Here is a 25,753-nt window from a genome sequence, read left to right as displayed (position 1 = left end):
ATGATCAATCGATCATTATTAGAAAAAAGGGTCGACCTGTCTCACGTTGACCGCTACCCTAAGTTATCCAACGCAACGCAGCGCAACGCAGGCGCAACGCAGCGCAAGGCAACGCAGCGCAACGCAGGCGCAACGCAGCGCAAGGCAACGCAGCGCAACGCAGGCGCAACGCAGCGCAAGGCAACGCAGCGCAACGCAGCGCAACGCAGGCGCAACGCAGCGCAACGCAACGCAGCGCAAGGCAGCGCAACGCAGCGCAAGGCAACGCAGGCGCAACGCAGCGCAAGGCAGCGCAATGCAACGCAGCGGCGCAAGGCAACGCAGCGCAACGCAGGCGCAACGCAGCGCAACGACCAACGCCACGCCACCATCAACGCGAGTCAAAAGCCGAAACCCATTGTTCGTCTAGTATAGTGAATTTTCTTGGGTCTACAGCAAAAAGAACCGACTTCCTTACAACGGAACGATATGTTGTGGCCTTCCCGTCCGGTTAATTATTTCATTAGCAGGTGCAGGGAAACTGTCGCCAAGAAGCTCTTCTAGCTCAAGAGCTGAAAAAAAGAAAAAAGAAGTTCTCCCTTTCACATTTTTGAATCGCCATGGATGCTGCTGCCACTACTCATCCAAACAAGAGCAACTCTTTATTAGGAAATGGTGAGTCTTTATATACCCTACTGTTATTAATTAGATCATGATCAATCGATCATTATTAGAAAAAAGGCACGTTACACTAATTAACTAGTATATATTATATATATAATGCCAAAGGAGGCAGAGCCCCCCTCATACTCGACCTTGGCAACAAGCTTGAGCCAAACGGGTACAATGCCTTTTTTTCGTAGTCTCTTTTGAGGGTTCATCCGGTTCTGCTGATTCCTGCTCTGCCAAGTCTTCGGAGGCTTGAATTCATAACCTGACTTAAAAGCAGGACCAAAGGGAGAGGAAGAGGAAAGTAGCTCGATCAGCGTCCCAGGAAGCTTAACGAAGGACTAACGAGTTCTGAAGCAGGAAGTTCAACCTGAACAGGCTATGTGAAAACGACTCCTGATTAATCCTGATTAGCTCTCATCTGTCGACTTCCTTGAACCTCTCATCACAACACTGATGAAAGTGTGGGTGCCCACAGTGCAGACTCTACTAGGGTTAAAACAACCCGTAGTTTCCATGGCTATTTCCAAACTTCGACTTCCTTGAACCTCTCCATCTTCTTCTCACCTCCTTTATCGAAAAAATCTCATAATTTTAAGTTTTTGTTAATTTTTTCTCTTGCATGGGTTTATACACATGCAAAGATATATAATTCAGCAGTTTGATACAAGGCATATGCATTGCGTTTAAAAATGAAGATGGCGCCAGGATCAAATCGGAATCTGGCCACTTCGCCGGTGGCGGCGCCGGTAATGGGTCGCTTCGAGATTTTTATCATTTTCTCTCATAAGCAATGAGATGATCAAGTTTTCTTTTAATTTTTCACTTCAGAATTTAAAAATATGTCGTGGGACGATAATAAAATTCAAGTAATTAATAATAATTAAGGGGACAATTTCGTAAAAAGGAAGGGTCGACCTGTCTCACGTTGACCGCACCCTATCTAGAGATATTGCTTTTGTTTGATTATCCGTATCTACCGAATTTCAGCATTTTCTTCTCCGGTGAGCGGTGATGGCTGCTGCTCTACTCTGCTCGTTGGTGGTGACAGAGAGTTCAATGTCAATGGATTTGAAAATTTTACAAAATTCACAGGGTTTGCTGAAGTCGGACTTTCTTATCTTGTTGTGGCCATTATCGGCCCACAAAGTAGTGGTATGCATTCTTACTTACCATTTAATCTTCATTTCTGACTTGGTTGAGGATTCACAAAAATATCACTCTGGTGAATAAGATGAAGCTAGTTTTTGAAATTCTGCTACTGTTTTGAAGCTTAATCAGATGGAGCAGGGTTTACAAATTACGATATGTTTTTGGTCATTCTCTGTTTTCTCATCTGATATTGATATATGATTGATATATGACAATGTCTTTTTAATACTAATCATCTGTCCAGGAAAGAGCACACTACTAAACCATTTATTTCACACCAACTTTAAAGAGATGGACGCTTTTAGAGGAAGGCAAGTACTGTGCACAATGATCAATATTAAACTTTGTGTTGTGTTTCCTTTTAGTGACCATGAATATGATGGGATATGCTTTTATTCCAGGTCTCAAACAACAAAAGGTATTTGGGTGGCAAAATGTCCCACCATTCACCCTTTTACTCTTGTTATGGACATGGAGGGTACAGATGGGAAAGAACGAGGAGAGGTGCTTTTAGTTTTCATAATCAAATTTCAATTTATGGTCATCCTTGAATTTATTGTCATTACCAATTCTCTGGCCAACACACGAATCCATTGCTGGATGATCACTTTTTATTTCTTTGACTACCGCTCTTACTTGTTGCTTACAGATGATAGACATTTTCCTCTTACTTAATCAAGAACAGAAATGAGAAATGAAAATGACCGATTTAAGGTCCTAGTATCAGGATTGCTTGTCATGGTTGCAATCTACTTAATTGGAATTTGGTTATTTATTTACAGGATACAGCTTTCGAGAAGCAGACTACTCTTTTTGCCCTTGCTGTAGCAGATGTAGTGCTCATTAACATGTGGGGTTTTTCTTTTACCCCTTCTTTATTGACTGTTTGGATTTGTAATATTTTCCCCTCTCTGTGTGAGTAATCTTCTTTAGCAATTTTTGTGTAGATGGTGCCATGACATTGGCCGTGAGCACGCTTCAAATAAGCCTCTCCTAAACACTGTGTTCCAGGTATTTTCTTCCTCCCTACAAATTTCAGAGGCTTGATTTCTTGAACTTTATGCTTGAATTTGTTAACAGGTGATGATGCGATTGTTTGGTCCTCGTAAGACAACGCTGATCTTTGTCATCCGTGATAAGACAAAGGTTCCTTCTTCTCTTTTAGTATTTCTCTGTGATTTGAGATGGAGCCAATTTGCATTTGTCTTTATTTGTTATTCATTTTGGTAGTCTCTGCTTACATCGCTTCCTTCCTTGGTATAAGGCCATTCCACTCTAGGCTGAGTTTTTGATAGTGTAGTTATGCTTTTTTTGTTTGTAGACGCCACTGGAGAATTTAGAAAGCGAACTTCGGAACGACATTCAGAAGGTTAACTAATTTGGTGCTTTATTTGTTGTTGCCTTACTTTTAGTGGTGTTGTTTATTAACCCCGTCTCTCCTTTACTTCAGATATGGGCGTCTGCTCCTAAGCCTGAAGCCCACAAGGAAACTCCACTGAGTGAATTTTTCAATGTAAGATGTCATGCTTATATGACAGATAAGATTTCATGTTTATTTGATGTGTATTGATTGGTGAAAACTATCAATCATGTGTATTGATTGACAATGTGTTATATTTATGACTAAATGGCTAGGTTGAGGTTGTTGCGCTTTCAAATTATGAAGAAAAAGAAGACGCATTTAAAGCGGAGGTATGCATATGTGCTATGAGGGCACTCTGCAGATTTTCTTTCTTTTCTTTGGGCCTTGGACACCACGTCAAATTGAATATCTCATATTTTTTGTTCATGGAATACGAATAAGTTATCTTGATACATAAAAGGGACCATACAAGATTTTCCTGAAAAGAAAACGAAGAAAATAACTAGGCAGGTGTTGCAGGGTTTCTCAAATGTTGCTGCATATTTTATTTCATTAACACTTCGTCGACTACCTTAAAATTTTTTTCTATTCTCTGTCATTTGCCCCTTGCCATCTCCTCTCTCATCTTTTGTTGCATTCCAGTTTCTGCCTCAAGAAACCAATTGTGCCATTTCTATTTTTAATACTAAAATGCCTAGTATTCAAATTATGCATCTTGTGCAGGTTTGCCCCTTTTTTTTTTTTTTTTTATCAAATTTATATTACTTATGCTTGTGAATGAAAGGTTGCTGGCATGAGGCAGAAATTCATCCATAATGAACTTGCTGGAGATCGACAGGCGGTAGTTCCTGCTTCAGGATTTTCTTTGAGTTTACAGGAAATTTGGGAAAAAATTAAAAAAAACAGAGATCTTGATATTCCTTCCATCAAGGTAAAACTGTGAATACAATTTTTTTTTGGTCGAAAACTGTGAATACGATATATGCATGTAAATTCGAACAAGTCATCCATAACTCTTACATTGCAGGTCTTGGTGGCTACAGTACGTTGTGAAGAGATTGCCAATGAGAAGTATTCTGCTTTTGCAGCAAATGAGGTACCTGTTTTTCATATGTTGCCATATTTTCCATCTTCTTCAATTCTAGTTGGATGGCCTTGAATTTCTTTGGAATTATCACAGGAGTTGAAAGTGATCTCAGTTCATCCTGGCTTTGGAAAGAAGCTGAGTTCAATGATTTATACTTGCATATCGGGGTATGTATGTATCTTTCACTTATATTTCTCAGCTTGTTGTAGGCTACAGGATAAGATTATATTTCTCACCTTTTGCCTTATGTGGTTGAATAGTTCTTTATATTTAGTTTAATTTGTTTATACAATTCTAGGTATGATGAAGAGGCTACATATTATGATGAAGGTGTCAAATCGGTGAAGCGCAAGCAGCTTGAAGAAAAATTGCTGCAAGTAATGAATCTCAACATCATTCTTGTCGAACCATATATTACACATTGTTCTTCACACACACCACACCCTCCCTCTTGCTATAGATGACTGAAATATAGCAATGCAACCGAGACTTGACGGTTTTGGACTTGCAGAAAATTTTGCCTCAAAGACCAAATTGTGTTTGTTATTCCTTTGAGTGTGGTTGATACAATTTCTGTCATGACTCATCCTCTAATCTGCCATGCATGTCGATCAGGGATGTACACATTTTACAGAGAGGCGGCCTTTCAAGGCCATCACAGTAGTTGAACTGATTTGACATAAATTATCCTCTCTTTTTAAGCTTCCAATTTTAATTATCAATTCGATTTACATATCTTTCTTCTATTATTGATTGGTTTCACTGTCTTATTAGTTTGTTCAACCTAAATTCCAAGATCTGCTGGAACTTAAAAGATCTTTTACTCTGGATAAGTTCAAGGAAGCATTTGATAAGGACTTGGACGGGGTCATCAAGGGATTTTCTGTGACCGCTCGTAATTCCACCGAGTCTTTTATGGCTCAATTTGACGAAGGCTGTGCAGGTATGTTTTGAGAATGGCATTCCTTTAGCCAAAATTTGAAACTCAAGGATAAAATGCAAAAACTGAAATACATAATAAAAGAAACCCTTCAAAACCATGAAGCCAAGATAGATAAGTCACAAGAGAAATTGAAATTTATCCTTGTACACTCAAATACATCTTACGTACAAGCCTTCACTAAGACTGCTGGTCGAGATAAGGATTGAATTCTGGATACACAATGAGTCCTTGTAATCCTACAAGATCACCTCAGTGAGTTTAAGACATTAAACAATCTTACAAAGAGGCCTTTTGAATTGGCGTCATTAGTATGTGTTTTACTTGCTCTTAAGTTACAATGAGATTAATTAACACATTAATTATTTATGCAGATGCTGTTATCAAACAAGCAAACTGGGACACATCTAAAGTAAGGGATAAACTTAGACGTGATATAGAAGCCCATGTTGCTTCAGTTCATGCTGACAAGATAAAGAACCATTGTGAGGTATAATAGCATATTTTTGTTCATTCTCTCTTCTGAAATAGTTGGGGTTACTGGTTTTCATCAACCCGAGAGCCAGAATTTGGCTCCAAAAGAAAGTAAAAGTTGAGCTACTACTGTGATAAGTTAATTTTGTTAAGGACATTGATTGCTTACGTTGTAACAGATTCCATGTAGTGTCTGTTGTTGACAAAGTTGTCATAGGAACTTGGTTGATGATGATGTAACTATAAAATGCAGGCAAAGTTGAGGGAGCTGTTATCAGGACCGGTGGAAGCCCTTTTGAAGCAAGCTAATAATATGACCTGGCCCACAATAAGAAGACGTCTTCGAGAGGCTGAATCAGCTTTCTCTGGGAGCGCTGCTGCAATTTCTGGTTTTGAAATGGATGAACAAACCAAAGCCAAAATAGATGCAAATCTAGAGAAATATGTAAGACGTATTGTTGAAGATAAAGCAAAGGAAGAGGCTCGAAGGGTCCTCAAGCACATGGAGGAGAGGTAGGGAATTCTCTCTCTCACAATGGTTTGAACGTTATTTAAGATTTTATTGTATGCAATTGATATTTAAATTGCCTTTACAGGTTTAAAACAAAATTTAGCTACGATTCTAATTCAATCCCACGTGTTTGGAACCGGAGAGAAAATATTGGAGCGATCGCCAGAACTGCTCATTCTTCAGTATGGCTCAATTTTTATTAATTATGAGTAGTCACATATATTGACAGTTCTTGAGAGTTTGAATTTGAACTGAAGCTTTGTTAACTATATATATATATTCATATTGTGTAATTTTTTCAGTCCCTAGAAGTGCTTTCTGTTATGGCTGTGATCCGTTTGGATGGTGATGATGACGGTCATAAAATTCAGGCAACTTTAAACAGTGCCTTGCTGGATAAAGATATGAGTACCACAACAAATGACCTACTGGCTTCAAATACTTGGGAAGAGGTGACCCTTCTTTTGTGCCTTTTTTTTTGCTTAATTTAAAGATAGATCTCTCAACAACAACAAAAACCATAGATACTATATTTAATTTTATCCAATTTTATTATTATTATTTTTTATACAAATGATATTCTTCTTTAATCTAAATTACGAAGAGACAGTTTCGAACTTGGGTGGAAAGTAGAGAACACATCCGCTCTAATCAACTTGGCTAAGCCCATATCTTCATATCCAGTCTTAATTTATTAATATTCAAAGATTTTGCATACTAGATTAAGTAGAAAAATATTTGTAAATAATATTGAGAGGGCCTGGAGCAGTCCGCGCCGCATTGAGCTAGAGTTTAAACACCTGATCTAATCCCTACCCCACGCAAGGCCAGCTCTCCCATGGCTATAGTATAGGCCAAAACAGACTTTGACCCATTGAATTTGGGCCGGCTCTCCAGCTCTGTCTCTCTGTCTCTGTTTCTCTGTCTCTCTCTCTCTCTGTCTCTCTCTCTGTCTCTCTCTTTCTCTCTCTCTCTCTCTCTCTCTCGTAAGACCATATATAGGTTTCCTGACTTTCCCCTTGCTCTATACAGGTTCCATCATCAAAAACATTGATCATACCTCTTAAATGCAAAGAGTTGTGGGAGGAATTCAAGGAAAATACCAAGGACATTGTTTCGAAGGCCATAGCTGAACAGGTATGATATCTCACCTATTAATAAATGGAAACTATTGTGAACTATAAATGGTTTTGTTTTGTCCCATAATGTGTTATTTGATCGCCTGCTGTTATGGAACTATGATTAATGTCTGTTTCAGGTTTTCTTTAGGTTTAGATAAACTTACTCATGAATGATGCGTTTCATCAGCTTAAAAATCTCTCTGAAGTCAACTTACCGACACTCATACCTAGTCCATTAATTCAACATGCTGTTTTACTTTTCAGAAGGCCAATGCGCCTCTTCAACTACCTCCTTGGGTAATTGGCTGTTTGATTTTCGTGGGATACAATGCCATTACGAGACTAATAAGGTACACACTAGTTCCCCTACACTACACAGGAGGATATAGATGATGCTCTTTCTACCGTATATATACATAATTTCATATATCCAGTACCAAGTACCTCTACCATGTTCAAATTTATTCCTCCATGGATGCAGAAATCCTTTGTATCTGGGTGTGGGTGTCATCCTTGTTGCTTTTTTACTCGTCACGCCCCTGTGGTGCTGGTTTGCCAGTCTCTGGTGAAATCCGCAAGGGTTCTAAGTGAGTGTCACATTTGTTTTAATTATTGTTTGTCACTCTCCCTACTCCTGCCCTCCTTAGTACTATACGTATAGACACTGGTACTCCTTGTATAGCATGCTTTTCGCCTCCACTGCTAGTGATTTTAACACTCCTCCTTGTCTCACCTCGTGCACTCAGGTGAGTGTAGAAAGAAAAAAAAAAAATATTTAGTTTGGAGTGCAACTGGCTAAAACAGGAGTGCCAAAATTACTGGTTTGTGGGGATTCTGGAATAGGTCTAATTACGTACTGAGTCCTTAACTTGCTCATTCATAATAATAGTTTTGTTATGATTTCAGGTGAGGGTAAAGAGTGAGAACACAACCATATAGTGGGCTTGGCGGTATGCTCTTGGAGAAATGGTTGCAGGGCCCCGATCGACTTTATTTCAATCACCCAACAAAAACTAAAAACTAAAAAATATTTAGCTCAAGTCCCAAATAAGTGACCTCAATTCAACTGTGGAATTGTTGTACTGTTGTTGTATTATGAATTATGAATTTTGTTTTGTACTGTAACAAGGGACAAGTATGTATGTTGTATTGTAATTTTGAATTTTATTTTGTATTGTTATTTCTTGTTCTAAATTGAAGACTACAACTATATAGCTATCATACTAAACTCATTTATTTTAGTTTCTGTAACGATTTCTTGCAACTTAATTTAATCTATGTTAAATTGCAATTTTTTTAGTTTGTTTTAGAAATAATATTTTCGACAAACTTTGTCTTACGATACTTGCTTTGTTTTTCGTTTTGCTATATCAAAACTAACTTTCTTCTCTTTCATGTGTATGCAAGAAGAGGTGCAATTTAGGGAATGTGTATGTAAGAAGTTGTTTATACAAAAGTATGGTGAATCCTGCAAGATTTCAGTTCATTCCAACAGCAGCAGCTGCTTGTTTGGCTAATGAGTCAGACACACTGTTTAGTTTTCTGTTGCAAAAGTTTTTAAGAGACTGCAGGTTTGTTTTTGTTTGGTGATGTTTTAGCTAGTTGCTTGCAGAATTCATATACACAGGCGTTTCCTTCTGAGGTCTTTTGGTCCTTGGCAAAACCAGGTGACCAAAGTAAGCAATCTGAATAAATAATGAGATGATGTATGCCCAAATTTACGGCTCTATACAGAAAGGCCTTGTCCTGACTAGCTATAAGCTTTGCAACACATTGTTTGTTGCATTCTCAATCTGCATAACAAAACCTACCCCTGCACACTCATAGCCCTTTCCTTATCATGAGTTTAGATATGACTGGTGGCTAGCTGGGTATCCTTATTTATTTTAGTAAATTATTGAGGAAGGACTTTGGTCATAAAATAAGAACAACCACAATCTTTTATTGTAAAAATGTTCACACAATTTTCTTGTGGTGGTGGACCAGATCACACCAAGTATATGTTTTTCCTCCACACAATTTTCTTTTTTCTCATCACTAACTCTTCTTAAGTGCAGTGGCCCATTTCTTCAGAATTTATAAAGTCTATACATCTATGTGGGAGGTTCTTCCAGATCATGCATTTAATTGCAGGGACCAACCCTTTCCATTGTTTTCACATGCAAGCCTTAACAAGGGTCTCTCTTTTACCAAAAAAAAAAAAGACAAAAAAAGAAAAGAAAGGTCTCTCTCTAACTCTCGGCCTCTCGGTCAAATTGATGTGCACAAACTCTTGACGTAAACTTAGGTTTTGCTCATTGAATGCAAATGATACGGATGCTCATGGAACCGTTCAAACATTCAATGAAGGATTTATGGAGAGTGATAGGTTGAGGGAACAGGTGCCTCCTTCTAAAACAAGGGCACTTAAAAATTGTTGTTAGTTGCTTTTTTTACTTTCTTTATGTGTTTCAATATTGGTTGATATAGATGCTAGCCGGTATGCCGCTGAGAAAGGCTTGTTGATACCAGAAGCAAAGACATTAACTCCAACAATTATGACTCTTTTATCTCTATGTTACCATGGTTATATGGATGAATGATATCTTGTTAGGTATCTGGTATTGATTTTGTTGGACTGGGCGCATTCAAACATACGCTTAAATAATCAACAAGCTTTTGGTCTAGTGGTACTTTTCTTCCCAATAATGAAAGAGGTCCGAAGTTAGAATCCCTTTGATAGAAAAAAAAAAAAAAAAAAAAAAAACAGGAACATACGCCTTGTTGCTTGCCGACTGCATATACACAGGCATTTCATTCTGAGGCCTTTTGGTCCTTCTCTGCAAAACACGGGACCAATTGTAAGGAATCTGAGTAAGAAATGAGATGAAAATATGCATAACAAAACCTGCACATGAGATGAAAAATCATAAGTGGGGATTGAGAGGCATTGGAGGATTCAAGCCGGGTACCTCTTGCAACTAGAGTTCGATATGATGTTAGACAATCATTAGACCCTTATAAACTTGAGTTCTTAGAAAATGAGCGATGTATATCAAGTTAAAACCATAATAAGAAAGGAATGAAAAGATGTTGGAAATGTTATTTCTTGCAGATCAAACATTTAATTGCTGGGGCCGCCAGCCCATATTATTCACAGGGCATGCAAGCCTCACAATCTTATTTCATTGAGAAATCTCTAACTCTCTGCCTTTTGGCCACATCGATGTTCGCTCATTTTTTAGGCAAACTTGGCTTGTGATCATTGAATGCGAATGATACGAATTCTCATGGACCGTTCCAACATTCAATGAAGAATTTAAGGGGAGTGAGGTCAAGTTTGTGAGGGAACAGGTGCCTCCTTAGAACAAGGACACTTGAGAAAATTGTTGTTAGGTTCGTTGTTTGCTTGTTTCAATATTAGTTGATAATATGCTAGCTGGTTTGTTGGTACCAGAAGCTGAGACATTGCCTCCAAAAATTATGACTTTTATCTGTCTTGCATTGGATGTATGAGAGAAAAGATTAACCAAAAGTAATTCTGTATAGATTCATAAAAATTAGGAATGGCCTCTGGATATATCAGGTTTTGTTATATTGTCGGACTGTGAATCATGACAGCACATTCATATATACACTTAACCTAGTTAACAGATTTGATTCACGGATTGAAAACATAATATGTTCGACTATATAATGTAACATGCTGTATTTTTCACAAGTAGAAAAACTACTCTTTCAAATATTATATAAATTTTCTTTATTATGAGGTAAGGTAAGAAGCTGTCCTGTATCATATTATGTTTAGAGTTCATTTTTAGGTGTTTTTTTCTGGCAAAAATCTGGAAACAGAGTCCTTTTTGAAAGATTCCAGTGTAGTTGTTTATACAAAAATGTGAAGGATCCTGAAAGATTTAGTTCATTCCAACACCAGCAGTTGCTTGTTTGGCTAATGTGTTAGACACAATGTTGGCTTGTCTGTTGCAAAAGTTTTTAAAAGACTGTTGGTTAATAACTTAATAGTAACTTTGTTAGACTAGCTAGCTATTAGGAAATGATCCAACACTGCATAATGCATCAAACTGCGTCTTGTTAGTGAAGAAATAGAAATGCGTAAACAGAAAAAGAAGTAGGAAATGATCGAGGATTCGAGGTTTTTCGAGTCTAGAACCTCCTTCAACTAGAGTTCTATACCACGTTAGACAATCATTAAATCCTTAAATAAATAAATAAAACTTGAACACTTGAGTTTTAAGGAAATCAACAATCCTGTATATCAAGTAAAACACCGCAGTAAAAAAGGAGTGGAAGGGCAATGCTGTTATTTCCTGAGTTCATGCAAGTTAATTTTTTTCAACAATAACCTTATCGTGCTGAAATTAGAAATTGACTAGACGAAGACAAGGTGTAATTAGATCTTGGGATTGATGAAGGGAAATAATACTCTTCCTTGAATGATCATTTATAGTGTACTTCAGAGGTATAGTTTATTTTGAACAAGAGCTACCTACTTCTTCAAGTTGCTTCTGCTAGCTAGCTTTTTTTTTTCTTTTTCTTTCTTCTTTTCTCTATTTCCATAAACTTCTTTCCATTCCTTTAATGTTTGCATCTTTCACAAATGTTAGACAACCCACTGGCTCCAAAAATATGGGATGAGCCAATAATATATATCAAGCTTACGTTCTTTTTCACGTGCAGGTTCATCTTGCACGTGGAGCGGCAAATCGACAAAGAGAGACAAACATATAAGTGTAGCTCCACCCTGCTACACCCCAAAAACCAGCACTTAAAAGTGGGAAATGGGGATTAAACAGAAGAAGGTTATAATGCAAAAGATTGTTAGACAACCCCTAGCACTTTATTAAGAAGGCTCCAAGTAATAAATCACATTTATATAATCATGCAACATGTGGATGAAATTTGAAAACCAATTCTTGTGTCTGACTTGATTAGGTGAGAATTTGGTCCAGCAATGCACATAACCAAGACCTTCAATTCCATGCATCTTTTTGAAAAAGGCTGGTTGAAATTAAATTTGACAGTTCATCCTTGGGAGGAGAGAGAGAGAGGAGAGCTGAGGCCCTCCTTACCAAGACACGTCAAAACCATGGTTGGTGTCAATTTTGGATATTAATTTGAAGGACATTTCTATGAACTATCATATATCTATGTTTTGATCACTTGAATGATCGTACACCCAGAAGCTCACGAGTATATGGATTGAAACTGTGACATTTTTTTTGTACCAAGAAACGTGAAATTCATCAATTTCCTCGTAACCTGGATCATATATATGCATGGTCCTCTCATAAATTGGTGTTCCAATAAATGTGGCTTTGTGTCGTATTTTTGTATGAACCAAATGAATTGATGAAATGGAAAAGTGCCAGGTTTGTTTGTTTTTTGTTTAAAAAAAAATATTTATTATCAAACCAAAGGGGTGGTAGTGTGGAGGTGAATTCAAGTCATGATACAGCTAGAGGTCAGATTTGTTGCATAGGTGAAACTCGCTCGAATAAATATGCAGGCTCGTGTTGGTGGGCTCGATATGGTTATAATCCTAGTCAAATGTTCCGTAGTCTAAAAACAATCGATTATGTCTAATCCGAACTGTTGTAAAATTGTGAATTCCCCAACCAAATGGTTGAGATTAAGTTGAATTGACTTATGTCTAATCATGTTAGGTCATGTAATAACATATGTCAGTTAACTCAACTCCTTAATTATGTATAGTACAAAACACATATCTAATTAATGTAATTTAATGAGGTCTAATTTTAACTAATTATTCAATTCAATTTCAATCACCGAACATAATCTATATGAAGAAAAAAGAGGTTCCAATACATTATTAATACACATACTTTTCTTCGAATTCTCTTGCTGGTAAAGAAAGTGTATCCGGTCTTGTGATTTCATTACTCCTCTCTTTTCTTCCTTTCTTCTTTGTTTCTTTCCTCGTTTTTTTTCTAGGGTTTTCATTAATGCTTTAACATATGCAGTTGTGTTGTGTAGGTTAACTTAAAATTATGGACTTTGAATCTACAGCTGGATGGTTTTCTTTTTTCATGTGGGAATGCTGTCTATCAGACAAGTTTTGAGCCAAGGCATGGTAATAAGGGACCCAGCCACGTGTCAGCATGAATTAGGGCAAAAGGTGAAATTGCATGACTTTTCTTCTCATTTTGAGACCAATTGGTAAACTAATTTTAAAAAAATATTTGTCACAAAAAATTTCCCACGAGTATTGCATCGAGCTTTTATGATAAATATATACAAACAATAGAGTGTTGACCTTAGCTATTATAGGTTAGAATAGTATGAGATTTAGGTTGTGGTAGGAATTCAGTCTAGTTGGTGGTCACATCTCTCCATAAAGAACAAGAGGATCTCAAGTCTATTTTAATTAAGTTAGGGCTTGCTACTCTTCCGAGTCTTCTCTTACTTCTTACACGGTACAATAATTATGAAGTTTGAGACTAAGATTTCAAACCTCATCCCAATTTTTTTGTGTGACTGGGACACTTACGTGATGTTACTAATCCACTCAAGTTATAACACGTGTATATATTTATTAATATTATAATCTAAATCTATGAAATATTTAACCATGTCAAACTTATATTATAAGATGTAGAATAATAACACCACATGATGATATGACCATAATACTAATAAATTTCTCCATTACACTTGAGCTAATAAATTATTTCTGACAATGAGCGTTAGAAGGCCCTCCTAAGTTTTAAAGAGCCCGTCAATGTTGTTACAAAAATAGAATCCTCTAAAGTTTTGGAAATACCTAGTTTAACTACATATAAGAACTCATTTATCACTTGTACACCTACTTGTGATGCAAGGATGGTGCATTTGATTATTAGCTATAGTGTTTTGTCACAATGAATCATAGCTTATGGCACAATGCATATTTGTTGTGCGGGACATTATCTTTTTCTCTAAATGTTGTTCTTAGGCTTGTCATTTCACCTTTAGTTTTAATGAGGTTCTTTAACTTATCCTTTAAGCAAAGAACACCTCAAACATTTTCTCATTAATGTCTGACCTATTTATCAATTTGCCAAATGATCTTATTAAGAAGATTGAAGCAACAAACAACTAAAGAAGTGACAGCTTGCATTTCCTACCTGGTTTGCTCTGTATGCGACAGCTTCCATTTCTTCCCATTCACTTCCTGTACTAGTTTTCCCAATGAACTACCTTTCAATTTATGTGAAAATTCACTATTATAAAATCAGAATTATGTTAACTCCACAGTTATCTCCACAGTTCCTCCTAATACAAATTCATAATTTAATATGCCATAACAGTCAAGTTGTTGCATCAGTATGCAAATTAACTCTTAAGCATTTTATTCCTTATTGGAAGAAAACAAACAGATTTCCGAACTAAAGCAAAAAAAAAAAAAAATCAAATTCCAAAGAGATCCTAAAATAATCAAGATTAATGGACCCTTGGCATTAACTCTTGTTCAGCAGACGAATAGAGCTGCCCAGTCCAATTGACACATGCAATGCAATTATTCAATCACAATAATAACCCTGGTCCCATCCCATTCACCCCAGCAAAATGTGCTCAATACCCACTTAAAAAATAATAATCTGGACTTTGGAGAGATGAGTTGAGGTGACAAATAATTGAGCACAATTTTGTTCATTAAATTTCTAACTATAGGATCTGTTTTTTTTTTTTTTTTTAATGGTTTTTAAAGCTAACTTTCAGTTACCCAACAAATTTAGTTCTTTTACAGGTACCCCAAGTAGTATTTCTAGCATTATTTAATTCGTATTTGCAGCTATTCAATCATGTATGTATGATTTTTTAGTACTTGTTTCCATATTAATCTTTGACAGAAACAGAGTTTTTATTTTTATTTTTTTAACAGAGCTTATTTACAGTTTAGAGATGGAGCTGCCTTTGTAGTAATGGAAGAACATGGTGAGATAACGGAGAAGAGTTAATCTAACGGCCACGGTTGCTTCCTAACTCAACCGTGGCATTCATTTCACCATTAATGACTTTTCCAGTTGTAGTTCAAGTAATCTTAAATACAGTTGAGTTTTCTGTGTTTCTTTTTAGTTTTTTTATTTATTTTTTCTTATTCTCATCGCATTGGAACAAATTTATTATTTGTTTATTTTTCATGCATGAATTTGGGGTACTTTTTTAAGTATATATAAGAGTACACACATAAAACTAGGCCAACCAGTGGCAGCCACATAGAGGTTGAAGAAGGCAGCAACTTCTTCTGTGAGAGTGCTTTTCTGAGGCCTTTGTCTGCTGCTTTCAAATGGCCTTGGTTTGGGCAGTGAAGCTCCTTCTCTTTTTATGGCTCTTCAACGTTCTCCCTTCCTCTCAAGGTTCTTTTGCTTCTTCTCACTTCTTCTACCTTCTCTCTGTTTCTCCTCTCTCTCTCTCTCTCTCTCTCTCTCTGGCTCTGTGCTGTGTGTATGTGTTTTTGTTTAGTTATTACTTGTTTTAGAAGTGTTTATTCTCTGTCAATGGGATCACTTGGAGGGAGCCTCAGATGGTTTTTTTTTCTTGTTTAAATGAAAAAGTTCTTCACCTTGATGGGCTCCATTTTGCTAAATTTTGGTATATGCATTACTTTGTAGCTTGTTTTTCTTGCACTAATCATGATACTTAGATGTGTTGGGTGGCTGCACTAAGTATAATATATCAAAATGTGGTATTCTGAAGGCCTAGTTTTAATTTGGTTGATATAGACTTGTGTCCCTACAACTATTTTGTTTTGGTTTCAACTGTGTCCCAATATCACCCTTTCTCTTGGCTATATGCTTGTGCAACATCTCTTTCTTCCTTCCCCAATTGGAAAAACCAATTAAAACCCTTCAAGAAATTGTAGAATTAAGAAGTTTGTGTTTCATGTTTGGCTTGCTAGTGATATACAAATTGAATTGACATAAAAATTTGGACATTATTTGATGCAGGGAAGGGGAATTTCAATGAATATAGGTACCCATTCATCAAGCGTGCAAGCACTTTCCCATCTGCCTCATCTTCTTCATCAAGTGGCCACAACAATGTCTATGACTACATAGTTGTGGGAGGAGGCACAGCTGGTTGCCCATTGGCTTCAACCCTCTCTCAGAAATTCAATGTCTTGGTGCTTGAAAGAGGGGGTGTGCCTTTTGCCAATTCCAATGTCTCATTTCTTCAAAACTTCCACATTGCTTTGGCAGACACTTCACCTACTTCTGCCTCCCAAGCCTTCATTTCAACAGATGGAGTCCTTAATTCTAGGGCTAGGGTTTTGGGTGGAGGCACTTGCATCAATGCTGGCTTCTATACTAGAGCAAGCACAAGGTATGGTGAATATAATTTTTTCTTGGAATTAAGCCATTTTTGGGGAAAATGAAAACAAAAAGGAATGGGTTTATTTTGAAGGTTTAGGTGGGGCATTTAATTGCTAACCAATTAAGTTCAAATAGGTGAAGGACAGCAAGAAAAGGGTTCATGATATATTATGATAGCTTAGTTTGGATGTATGATTTGGGTGGTTTTTATTTTTATTATATATATATATATTAAAAGAAAAAAAAGTGCAAGACTAGCTGTATTGGTGTATAAATATCACATTATGGGTAAATAAATAGTCCTTTTCAATAGGTAAGCATTGATCTGGACAATGAATGCATACCTTCCTTATGGTTGCTACATTGCCATGTTATAGTATTATTGCCTTCCACCCTACCACCTCACCACCTCACCACCTCACCACCTCAACACCTCACCACCTCACCACCTCACCACCTCACCACCTCAACACCTCACCACCTCACCACCTCACCACCTCACCAACCCATTAATTTTATTTTTTTCCTTGTGCATTAATTTTTATAACAAAATAATTAAGTTTGAAAACATTAAGACCTATGTCCCACTTAAATTAATTATAATCCACATTTAGGGAAAAAAGAAAAAGAAAAGAAGAAGTCATTATCTACTAGATTACCATATAAAGAATCCAGCCTAGGATTATGTCACTTAATGATGTAACACATAAATGGTATAAACAAAAATGTGTGGCTATGGATCAACCTACACTGCTTGAAAATATGTCCAACAAAAACAAACCCACATGGATTTTATAATTTCCTCATTAGGGTTCAATGTATGGATGGTGACCATATGATATTCATGACAGTGCATGTGTCTTGTACTCAATAATATTAAGACATTTATAATTTCACTTTTCTCTCTCTCTCTCTCTCTCTCTCTCTCTCTCTTTTCTTCTTCTATATATTAAATGCTAGTTGAGTTTGCCCATGTTCTAAATTAATTGACATTTTTATGAAGGGAGAGGTGATTAGGTGCTCTGATTGTTAGACTAAATGAGTGTAACATTTAAGGTGGCTAGAGCCATAGTCAATGTGGCAATACAAACCTATGACTTCTTCCCCACCTACCCATAGTTAGTTCTGTCTCTGAACATTAAAAAAATATTATATTAGTATATAAAACTCAAGTGATCAACCATTTTCTTTTCTGTGTTTGAAAAATTAAGAACTTTATTTATAAAACCAAAAAATAAAAATAAAAAATTATTCAAGTTCTTTTGAACCCATCTGTCTCTGAACATTAAAAAAATATTATATTAGTATATAAAACTCAAGTGATCAACCATTTTCTTTTCTGTGTTTGAAAAATTAAGAACTTTATTTATAAAACCAAAAAAAAAAAAAAAAAATTATTCAAGTTCTTTTGAACCCATGTCATAAAGAATGGACCCATAAAATGGTCATCCAAAAAGATTGGGTGTGTGTGCTTAATTTTTGGTCTAAATGCAACCCAAAACCAGCCTTACCTGAAAATTGGGAAAACAGGCTTCCTTTGTTTGATGTTGAAGCTATATATTGTGGCATGTGCAGGTTTATAAAGAGTGTGGGATGGGATGCCAAGCTGGTAAATGAGTCCTATCCATGGATTGAGAAGCAAATTGTTTACCAGCCTAAGCTTGAGCCATGGCAGGTGGCTCTAAGGGACAGTCTTTTGGATGTTGGAATTTCACCTTTTAATGGCTTCACTTATGATCACCTCTATGGAACCAAGGTTGGTGGAACCATTTTCGACAGATTCGGTCGTCGTCACACCGCTGCTGAACTGCTGTCATCTGGGAACCCTCAGAAGCTTACTGTCTTGGTCTATGCCACAGTTCAAAGAATTGTTTTTGATAAATCAGGTAATGCTAGTTACATCTGAAATTTGACGTCAATTGGTCACATCGTTTGGCGCATAAAATCTGTTACTAATTGTCATATATGTCAATTAATTCACATTTCATCAATTTAAGTTTAGTTTTTTTGGATTTAGTGATTAAAAGAAGAGGTTTTTTTTTTCATTATATAGGGAAGATACCAAAGGCAGTGGGAGTGATCTTTAAAGATGAAAAGGGGAACCAACATGAAGCAGTTCTTGCTGATAAGCCACAGAGTGAAGTAATATTGTCCAGTGGAGCAATTGGAAGCCCTCAAATGCTGTTGCTAAGTGGAATTGGACCCAAAGCTGACCTTGAAAAGTTGAAGATTCCAGTGGTGCTTGATAATAAGTTTGTTGGGAAAGGCATGGCTGATAATCCAATGAATGCAGTCTTTGTCCCTAGTAACAAAGCAGAAAAGCAGACACTAATTCAAACTGTAGGGATAACCAAGATGGGTGTGTACATTGAAGCTAGCAGTGGATTTAGTCAGTCCAAGGATAGTATTCAATGCCACCATGGAATCATGTCAGCTGAGGTAAGTAATTAACATATTGGTATTTGATAATGAAGCTCGAGAAATTGTTTCGTGTGATCCTAACACCGCTGTGACTAGTCTACGTGCTATAACGTGAATGGATTGGTAACACCACATGATGATGTTACGGTCACATTGAGAAGTTTCTCGTGATGCTCAATACTCATGAGATTCTCATGGATTTGATTTCTGTTTTCTCTGTTTCATGAACTGCATTTTGTTATATAACTTGCAGATTGGGCAGCTATCTACTATTCCCCCAAAGCAAAGAACCCCAGAAGCAGTTCAAGCATACATTAGGCGCAAGAGAAACTTGCCCCACGAGGCATTCAAAGGAGGCTTCATTCTAGAAAAAATTGCCAACCCAATTTCTAAAGGTGACCTTAGCTTGGTCAACACTAATGTTGATGATAACCCCTCTGTCACCTTCAATTACTTCAGCCACCCGTACGATCTTCAACGCTGTGTTGATGGAATCCGTGTAGCCACGAAGGTTGTGCAATCAGAGCATTTCACAAACTACACAAGATGTAACAAGCAAACTGTGGAGAAGGTGCTTAACATGAGTGTCGAGGCTAATGTTAACCTCATCCCCAAGCATACCAATGACACAAAGTCCTTGGAGCAGTTCTGTAAGGACACTGTGATCACTATTTGGCACTACCATGGAGGTGCTCATGTGGGCACTGTGGTTAGCCCTCAGCACAAAGTTCTTGGTGTAGACAGGGTCCGGGTTGTCGATAGCTCGACATTTTCTGAATCCCCAGGGACTAATCCTCAAGCCACTGTCATGATGATGGGCAGGTATGTATACATATGATCATATGAACAATCATGTTTGGGTGGAATTGCCTCCCCCTTCTTAGAAAGAAAATAAGTGAAATTGAAATTAATTTGTTATGTGTTGTTTGATATGCAGGTACTTTGGAGCGAAGATCTTGAGAGAGAGATTGGGAAGAGCAGCTGGTATATAATGTAAGGAAATAAGGCCTATTAGTCAGCAGGATGAGAGTGACTGAGGGTTAGTTGAAACAGTGTGTGATGTAATTTTAGTTGTTTTGATTCTTAGCAAGCTCTAATGTGTAAAAAATTGGCTTGCCGTGTGAAAATACATTTTATTCTATTTTTAAATATCTCTTAGTCTTTAATCTCAACTACTTTTCTCCCAAGGAAAAAAAAAAAAAAAGAACAAATACCTTCTGCTTGTTTAACCAAGAAAATTAAATTTATTTTGAGTGGTTTTCTTGTTATTAAAAAAAAAAGGATATATTAAGTTATATATCCTTTCTTAGTACTAATGATATTGATAAATTATATATCATTTAATTTCTATTAACAAACTCAAAAAATAGCAACTGGCCCTATTGAATTTAATTTTGATTATTAAATAACTTTGATACCCTGTTGAGTGTTTTTATGAGATTTTGGTGTTGGACTTGTTTTAAGAAATTGATGGCAATTTTGTAATTTATAGAAAGTTCGAAACATCTTTGTTATGTTGTAAACGAGCTTTGGGTATGTTTCTAAAGTCTATTTCATGTAGGGTTTTTCTATAATTTGTGCCTCTATATTTGGTATAATAGTGAATCTCCCTTAAAATAAACCCTTTCTTCATATTTCTTTGCCCCCTTTTTCTTGGAATATCACCTTTCCATTACTAATGGTAAATCTATTTATGCCTCAAACTCTTTAGGGAGGTGCACTTTAAATGAAAAGAAGATGCAACAAACACCAGTTTATGTGGCTTCAGAGCCATAATTTCATTGGAAACCCATGTTCACTCATGCTGCCTCTAGACAAACTTCTTAGTCTCTGCCAAAACTGCTTCCTCTTCCCTGTCCTCAGTGGCCCTGAACTAGAGTACCTCCTAAAAGACCCAAATTCCTGCCCCTCAACCTCAAGTCCCACAGGTGCACTTAAAAGATCTGATGTTGATGGTATCTTGGTGCCATGGCCAGCACCAAACCCCGGCAGCTCCTGCTCCTGCTGTGATTGTGAGGCTTCCAAGCTGCCACTATCTATATGAATGAAGAGATCATCTTGGCCACAACTTGTTGAAGCTCCTACTTCTTGTGTTTCTTTGAACTCGTTGCATACTAGCTTTAAGGCCTGCACAACCTCGCCCATGAAAGGCCGGTGAGATACTTCTGGTTGTATACACATTGAAGCAATTGCTGCTACCTTGGTCACACTATCCCATGAGATATCAGATGGCTTTAAGGCTGGGTCTATTATCATTTCTAGCCCCTCCTTGCTTGTGAGGAGCGGGCGAGCCCAAGCAACAAGGTTTTCTTGGCCTGGAGGTTGTGACAGGTCTACAGGTTTTCTCCCTGATAGAAGCTCAAGAAGGACTACACCATAGCTGTAAACGTCACTTTTCACTAAGAGATGGCCGGTCATTGCATACTCCGGAGCTAAATAACTGGACCAAGAAACAAGATAGAGCATATTCATGTAAAACTAATAAGTTGCCATATTTATGTACGACTTGGACCACAAAATTCCATTAAGAATTCATTGTATCACCGGTTTTTAGACAACAGTCTGGCAACATAACATATCAAAAATGTCTGGCATACGTATTACTTGTATATATGTATGCATATATATATATATATATATATATATATATATATACTTGATGGTAAAGAAGTTCATACCCAAAAGTTCCCATAACATGTGTTGAAATATGTCTCTTTCCCTCTTCTAATGCCGCTCTAGCCAATCCAAAATCTGAAACTTTGGGTGTACAATCATATTCCAACAAGATATTGCTAGCCTTGAAGTCACGATGTATTACGCGAGGATTTGAGTCTTCATGGAGATAAGCTAAGCCCCTAGCTGCACCGAGGGCAATCTTTATTCTGGCATCCCAATCAAGGGGATCAGTTTCCTTGTCAATGCCTGAAAGAACACAAGAATAAGCCACTCATAATTCAAAGCTGTGTCCAATCATTTAAGCAACTAAATATCTAGCATTTCAACCAAACAGATGTTGAAGTATTGATGTAGAAATTAATTTTTTTAAACTTTTATCTACCATGTAAATGGGATTCAACACTCCCATTTGGAACAAGTTCATAGACTAGGCAGCGAGTATGGCCCTCAGTACAGATACCAATCAATTTAACCAAATTTCTATGGTGAAGACGGCTTAGCATCTCAACTTCGGCCAAGAATTCACGGCTACCATGATGATCTTCTCTCTTGAGAACCTTCACTGCCACCTCTCTTCCATCATCCAAAATGCCACTGTAAACAAGCCCAAAACCACCTTCTCCAAGTATTCTTGAAGCATCAAAATTATTAGTGGCTCTCTCCATGTCGTTCAAAGTGAAGGTTTTAGCAGATCCAGTATAATTCAGTGTGCCAGAACTCAAGGATGTTGATCCAGAACCACGCATGCTTCCGAACATCACCGACCTCGGAGCCCCTGTTGAGTAGATTTTGTTAATATTCTGGAGTAACTTCGAATAGTTCCAACTGTACTATGAAGGAATAATGATTAAAAATTAAAGGAACTTCTATTAACATCTCGCTATAGATTATATATAGTTGTGCAACATGCTCAAAATAAAATTAATGTTATAAGCTTGTTGTGAGTAAACTGCCTTAAGGTCAGGGAGAATTTGGCTGCATTTCAAAATACCTGAGAGTTTTGTAGGAGATGATGTCAAAGTTTGTGGAAACTTTTCCAGTTGATGTGAGTGACATGATCCACATTTCAGCAACAAAAGCCAAACAACTCCGACACATAAAAGAAAGGCTGTGAAAGATGATACAACAATCACAGCAATCATACTTTTTCCGAGCCCATCTCTTTTTCTCCTTGGTACATCAACTCCAAAAGGTTTTATTGCCCTTCCATTGTTGTCTTTTCCAGTGTATGGCCCATCATCTGTCGTAGAAATGCTTGAGGATGCTGAAGGGGGAGAAGGTGGAAGACCTGGATAGTGAACATAGAAAACTTCATAATCTCCAAAGAGGGAAGGCTTTATGGAAACCTGTCTGCGCCAGAACTTATCATAGATTTGGAATGCAGTAGTGCCATCAAATGTTATTCCTGTAGGCACCAAGTTAATGAGGACAGCGCTTTTTTCTAGCTGCTGACTGACCGCATCTGCTCCCATAATTCGAACTTGGCTATGGTTTAGTGCCACACTGGCTGCAATTTCTTCAGCCAGCTCTGAAACTAAAGGGAAGAATGTGTATATTGCAACACCTAGTTGGAGTTGAACTTGAATTGGCCGCACGCAACCGCAGCTTGAGCCAAGAGGTGTATATGTTAATGGCTCTGTGCATGTGATTGATGAACAATCTACACGTATGTTTAAGCATAGTTACTATTTTTTGAAGATAAAAAATTGTGAACTATTTTCAAATAAAATAGAAAGGCAGAGTACATACCTTCACTGGGAGGTGGAGGTGGTAGTGCTAGAATTGGTGATGGTGGGGGCGCCTTTGTATTCTTCAGGGAAGAACCCACTGGAGAAACTGTAGGTGGAAAAACGGGCACTAGAAGAGACGAAAAAAATCACAACTTAATTCGAATCATAGTTAGGTAGATAAAGTAAGTACACTATGGTTAAAGCTACCAAACTGAAATGAGGCTTCCATACTATTATAGTGGCTTGTGAGAGTTGTTGGTGATGGTGCAGCTGCAGCCCAGCTACTTGTTGAAGAGAAGGGGGATTGAAGGGGGGAGACTGCAGGGCCTATACATTTCATAAATATTCTTCAGATAAATACATTTCATGAATGAACTGTACATCTATTGGTAAGACAAACGCCAAAGGTTTGAACCTTGTCGACTGTAAGTTGGTTCTGGAGCGGAGCTGTGGAACTTTTTGCTTTTGTGGTGATGCTTGTGATGTGAAATTGAAGGAGAAGATATAGGACCATGCACCCATTTCTTTGCAGGACCTTCAGAGGATGTAGGTGGAACAGCAATACTTGAAGGCCATATGGCACTATGAGGATGGCTGGCTATAAAAAGAAAAGAATCTGAATTAGTAATAGGAACAGGCACATTGTTTTCATTTGCTAGTTCATAGTTGGCAAATAAAACTACTTTTAGACTCCATTACCTTTATCTGGGGAGTAGTCTGAAGGCAATATGTGTTGGAATGCTTTTCTGGGAGGTAGTGCTACTAACTTTTCGTGTCTTTTCCAACCAAAGCTGAGAGGAGATTTAGGAGAGACGGCATGTTCTGTAGCATACAAACACATCCATTCAGAAAATAATTGCTCATAACTAGTTCTGAGGAGAGAGCAAAACCGCTATCTAACTTATCAGAAAACAGCTATTTAACTTATCATGTTGCTATTTCTCTTCCTATGAACTTTCTAGTTATCTACTACAATGTAGTAGATAACTAGAAAGTTCATGCAATAGGGTAGCGGGCTTTCGCACTTCGGACACAAGTTTGTCAGCTTACTCTAGTTATCTACTACATTGTAGTTGACAAACTAGTGTCCCTTATGGGTAGGCAACCATGAAAGGGACCATGCTTCTGATGGCAGAATACTGAGCGAGAGGCTCTCAGAGTGCAATTTTGAATTTACAATATTGACATTTATTTCAGCTGGAAAGGTGTAATTCACAATGTTGATCAAATCTTCACCTTTTATGAAAAAGACTAAACTGATAAATATTTCGGTGCTTCAGGAATCCTGTCACATTGGAGCAATAACTCTTACTGCTCAGAAGTTAGTATAAGCAAGTACAGGAAGGAACTGCTCAGGGCAAGTTATTGAAATTATGCACCCTTCCTCACTACATAATTTTGGTCATTTTCGAAATTAAAAATCACCAGAAAATGACCTGCAGGAATTCGGCCCAGGGTTTCAGATCAAACTGATGAACTTCCAAGCTCAAAGGAAAGAGTTATGAATAAAACCAAACACCATTGCAAGTGATCCAATTGATCGTTTGTGTTCCATGATCACTTGCAAAAGAAAATGATATGATAGAAAGAAAAACATTGAAACATGAGAACCATTTGCCATATTTCTTGATCACTGAAACACTTGCTTCAGAGAACCCAGATCCTCAAATTGGTTAAACATTTAAATTAATGAAGAGATCATATTGTACTTGATCAAATATATGGAAGTATAAAAAAACCAACCCAGACACTAAAAATTCAAACTTGTTACCTGCAGATCCGTGGAATGGCAAGACACCAACAATCAAACACATTTGCACAAGCAGCAGATTCAGTTGCCTGCCCATTTCATTAGCAGAGTCAGAGAAGGTGGAGCTCAATTCTCAAGATCTCTCAGCTCTCATCATTCAACCACAGAAGTGAGGAGCAGAAAAGGCAGAGAGAACAAACTGGCACAAGAGCACCCTGAAGCAAAGCATGGCCTTTAATGAAGCAACCTCATGGTAAGTTTAGAGGTACAGAGGCAGACCCACATATAGTACCAGAGAAGTAATGAGAGGCATTTTGAGTGAAACAACAAGAATGGATTAGGTGGGAAAAACCCAATTGCTGTCTTTTAGAGACTAATAAGCTCTTGAATTTGGAAAGCTTAGAGAGTTCTAGTGGAATTGTCCTTTTTGTCATGGGAGTGATTAAAGGTTGCTGCAACTGATCAAGCAAAAAGCAGCACACAGTCCACTTAAAAGCGGTATAAGTCCAAATTAGAAACTTTTCTGTAAGAAAGAGTAGGTAGAACACAAATAGAGGAGAGAGAGA

General features: G+C 37.4%; 3 protein-coding genes across 4 annotated transcripts; 2 read left to right on the top strand and 1 right to left on the bottom strand.

The window, feature by feature from the left end:
* On the top strand, nucleotides 1-8,547 carry LOC18784405 (protein ROOT HAIR DEFECTIVE 3 homolog 1). Its single transcript, XM_020559273.1, has 24 exons — nucleotides 1-413; nucleotides 1,309-1,397; nucleotides 1,639-1,803; nucleotides 2,045-2,111; nucleotides 2,202-2,304; nucleotides 2,583-2,650; nucleotides 2,748-2,811; nucleotides 2,881-2,946; nucleotides 3,122-3,169; nucleotides 3,251-3,313; nucleotides 3,436-3,492; nucleotides 3,948-4,094; nucleotides 4,191-4,259; nucleotides 4,344-4,417; nucleotides 4,549-4,627; nucleotides 5,025-5,193; nucleotides 5,565-5,680; nucleotides 5,918-6,177; nucleotides 6,261-6,357; nucleotides 6,478-6,627; nucleotides 7,208-7,312; nucleotides 7,561-7,646; nucleotides 7,778-7,883; nucleotides 8,203-8,547. The coding sequence occupies exons 1-23, from the start codon at nucleotides 1-3 to the stop codon at nucleotides 7,863-7,865; spliced, it is 2,643 nt and encodes an 880-aa protein (XP_020414862.1). The 3' UTR covers nucleotides 7,866-7,883; nucleotides 8,203-8,547.
* On the top strand, nucleotides 15,469-20,219 carry LOC18781687 (protein HOTHEAD). The gene is made up of 6 exons (XM_007217716.2): nucleotides 15,469-15,653; nucleotides 16,245-16,620; nucleotides 18,186-18,496; nucleotides 18,664-19,049; nucleotides 19,285-19,853; nucleotides 19,969-20,219. The coding sequence occupies exons 1-6, from the start codon at nucleotides 15,584-15,586 to the stop codon at nucleotides 20,021-20,023; spliced, it is 1,767 nt and encodes a 588-aa protein (XP_007217778.2). The 5' UTR covers nucleotides 15,469-15,583; the 3' UTR covers nucleotides 20,024-20,219.
* LOC18782553 (receptor-like serine/threonine-protein kinase ALE2) lies at nucleotides 20,679-25,753 on the bottom strand. 2 transcript variants are annotated; one of them, XM_020559594.1, is made up of 10 exons: nucleotides 25,209-25,753; nucleotides 24,674-24,722; nucleotides 24,137-24,259; nucleotides 23,853-24,035; nucleotides 23,650-23,764; nucleotides 23,457-23,564; nucleotides 22,699-23,367; nucleotides 22,090-22,482; nucleotides 21,710-21,953; nucleotides 20,679-21,471 (listed from the first exon to the last, which is right to left on the bottom strand). In XM_020559594.1, exons 4-10 carry the CDS (start codon nucleotides 23,949-23,951, stop codon nucleotides 20,796-20,798), a joined length of 2,304 nt encoding a protein of 767 aa, XP_020415183.1. In that variant the 5' UTR covers nucleotides 23,952-24,035; nucleotides 24,137-24,259; nucleotides 24,674-24,722; nucleotides 25,209-25,753; the 3' UTR covers nucleotides 20,679-20,795. The 2 variants fall into 2 exon arrangements, with proteins under 2 accessions (XP_020415183.1, XP_007214961.2); XM_007214899.2 differs by lacking the exon at nucleotides 24,674-24,722 and having other exon boundaries at nucleotides 23,669-23,764; nucleotides 25,209-25,741.

The sequence above is a fragment of the Prunus persica genome, chromosome G3 (genome assembly GCF_000346465.2).
Source record: "Prunus persica cultivar Lovell chromosome G3, Prunus_persica_NCBIv2, whole genome shotgun sequence".
NCBI lineage: Eukaryota > Viridiplantae > Streptophyta > Magnoliopsida > Rosales > Rosaceae > Prunus > Prunus persica.
The sequence above is the reverse complement of the archived record's forward strand: the minus strand, read 5'-3'. Positions and strand labels throughout refer to the sequence as shown.

Bases quoted from the DNA above. Each gene is read 5' to 3' on its own strand.
- LOC18784405 (XM_020559273.1), top strand. From the start codon at position 1: ATGATCAATCGATCATTATTAGAAAAAAGGGTCGACCTGTCTCACGTT. The intron at 3,314-3,435 runs GTAAGATGTCAT...CTAAATGGCTAG, and splicing joins CACTGAGTGAATTTTTCAAT to GTTGAGGTTGTTGCGCTTTC. The intron at 6,358-6,477 runs GTATGGCTCAAT...TAATTTTTTCAG, and splicing joins CCAGAACTGCTCATTCTTCA to TCCCTAGAAGTGCTTTCTGT.
- LOC18781687 (XM_007217716.2), top strand. From the start codon at position 15,584: ATGGCCTTGGTTTGGGCAGTGAAGCTCCTTCTCTTTTTATGGCTCTTC. The intron at 16,621-18,185 runs GTATGGTGAATA...TGGCATGTGCAG, and splicing joins TATACTAGAGCAAGCACAAG to GTTTATAAAGAGTGTGGGAT. The intron at 19,050-19,284 runs GTAAGTAATTAA...TATAACTTGCAG, and splicing joins ATGGAATCATGTCAGCTGAG to ATTGGGCAGCTATCTACTAT.
- LOC18782553 (XM_007214899.2), bottom strand. From the start codon at position 25,284: ATGGGCAGGCAACTGAATCTGCTGCTTGTGCAAATGTGTTTGATTGTT. The intron at 23,765-23,852 runs GTTCAAACCTTT...TGAAATGTATAG, and splicing joins ACCAACTTACAGTCGACAAG to GCCCTGCAGTCTCCCCCCTT. The intron at 22,483-22,698 runs GTATTTTGAAAT...TCTACTCAACAG, and splicing joins ATCTCCTACAAAACTCTCAG to GGGCTCCGAGGTCGGTGATG.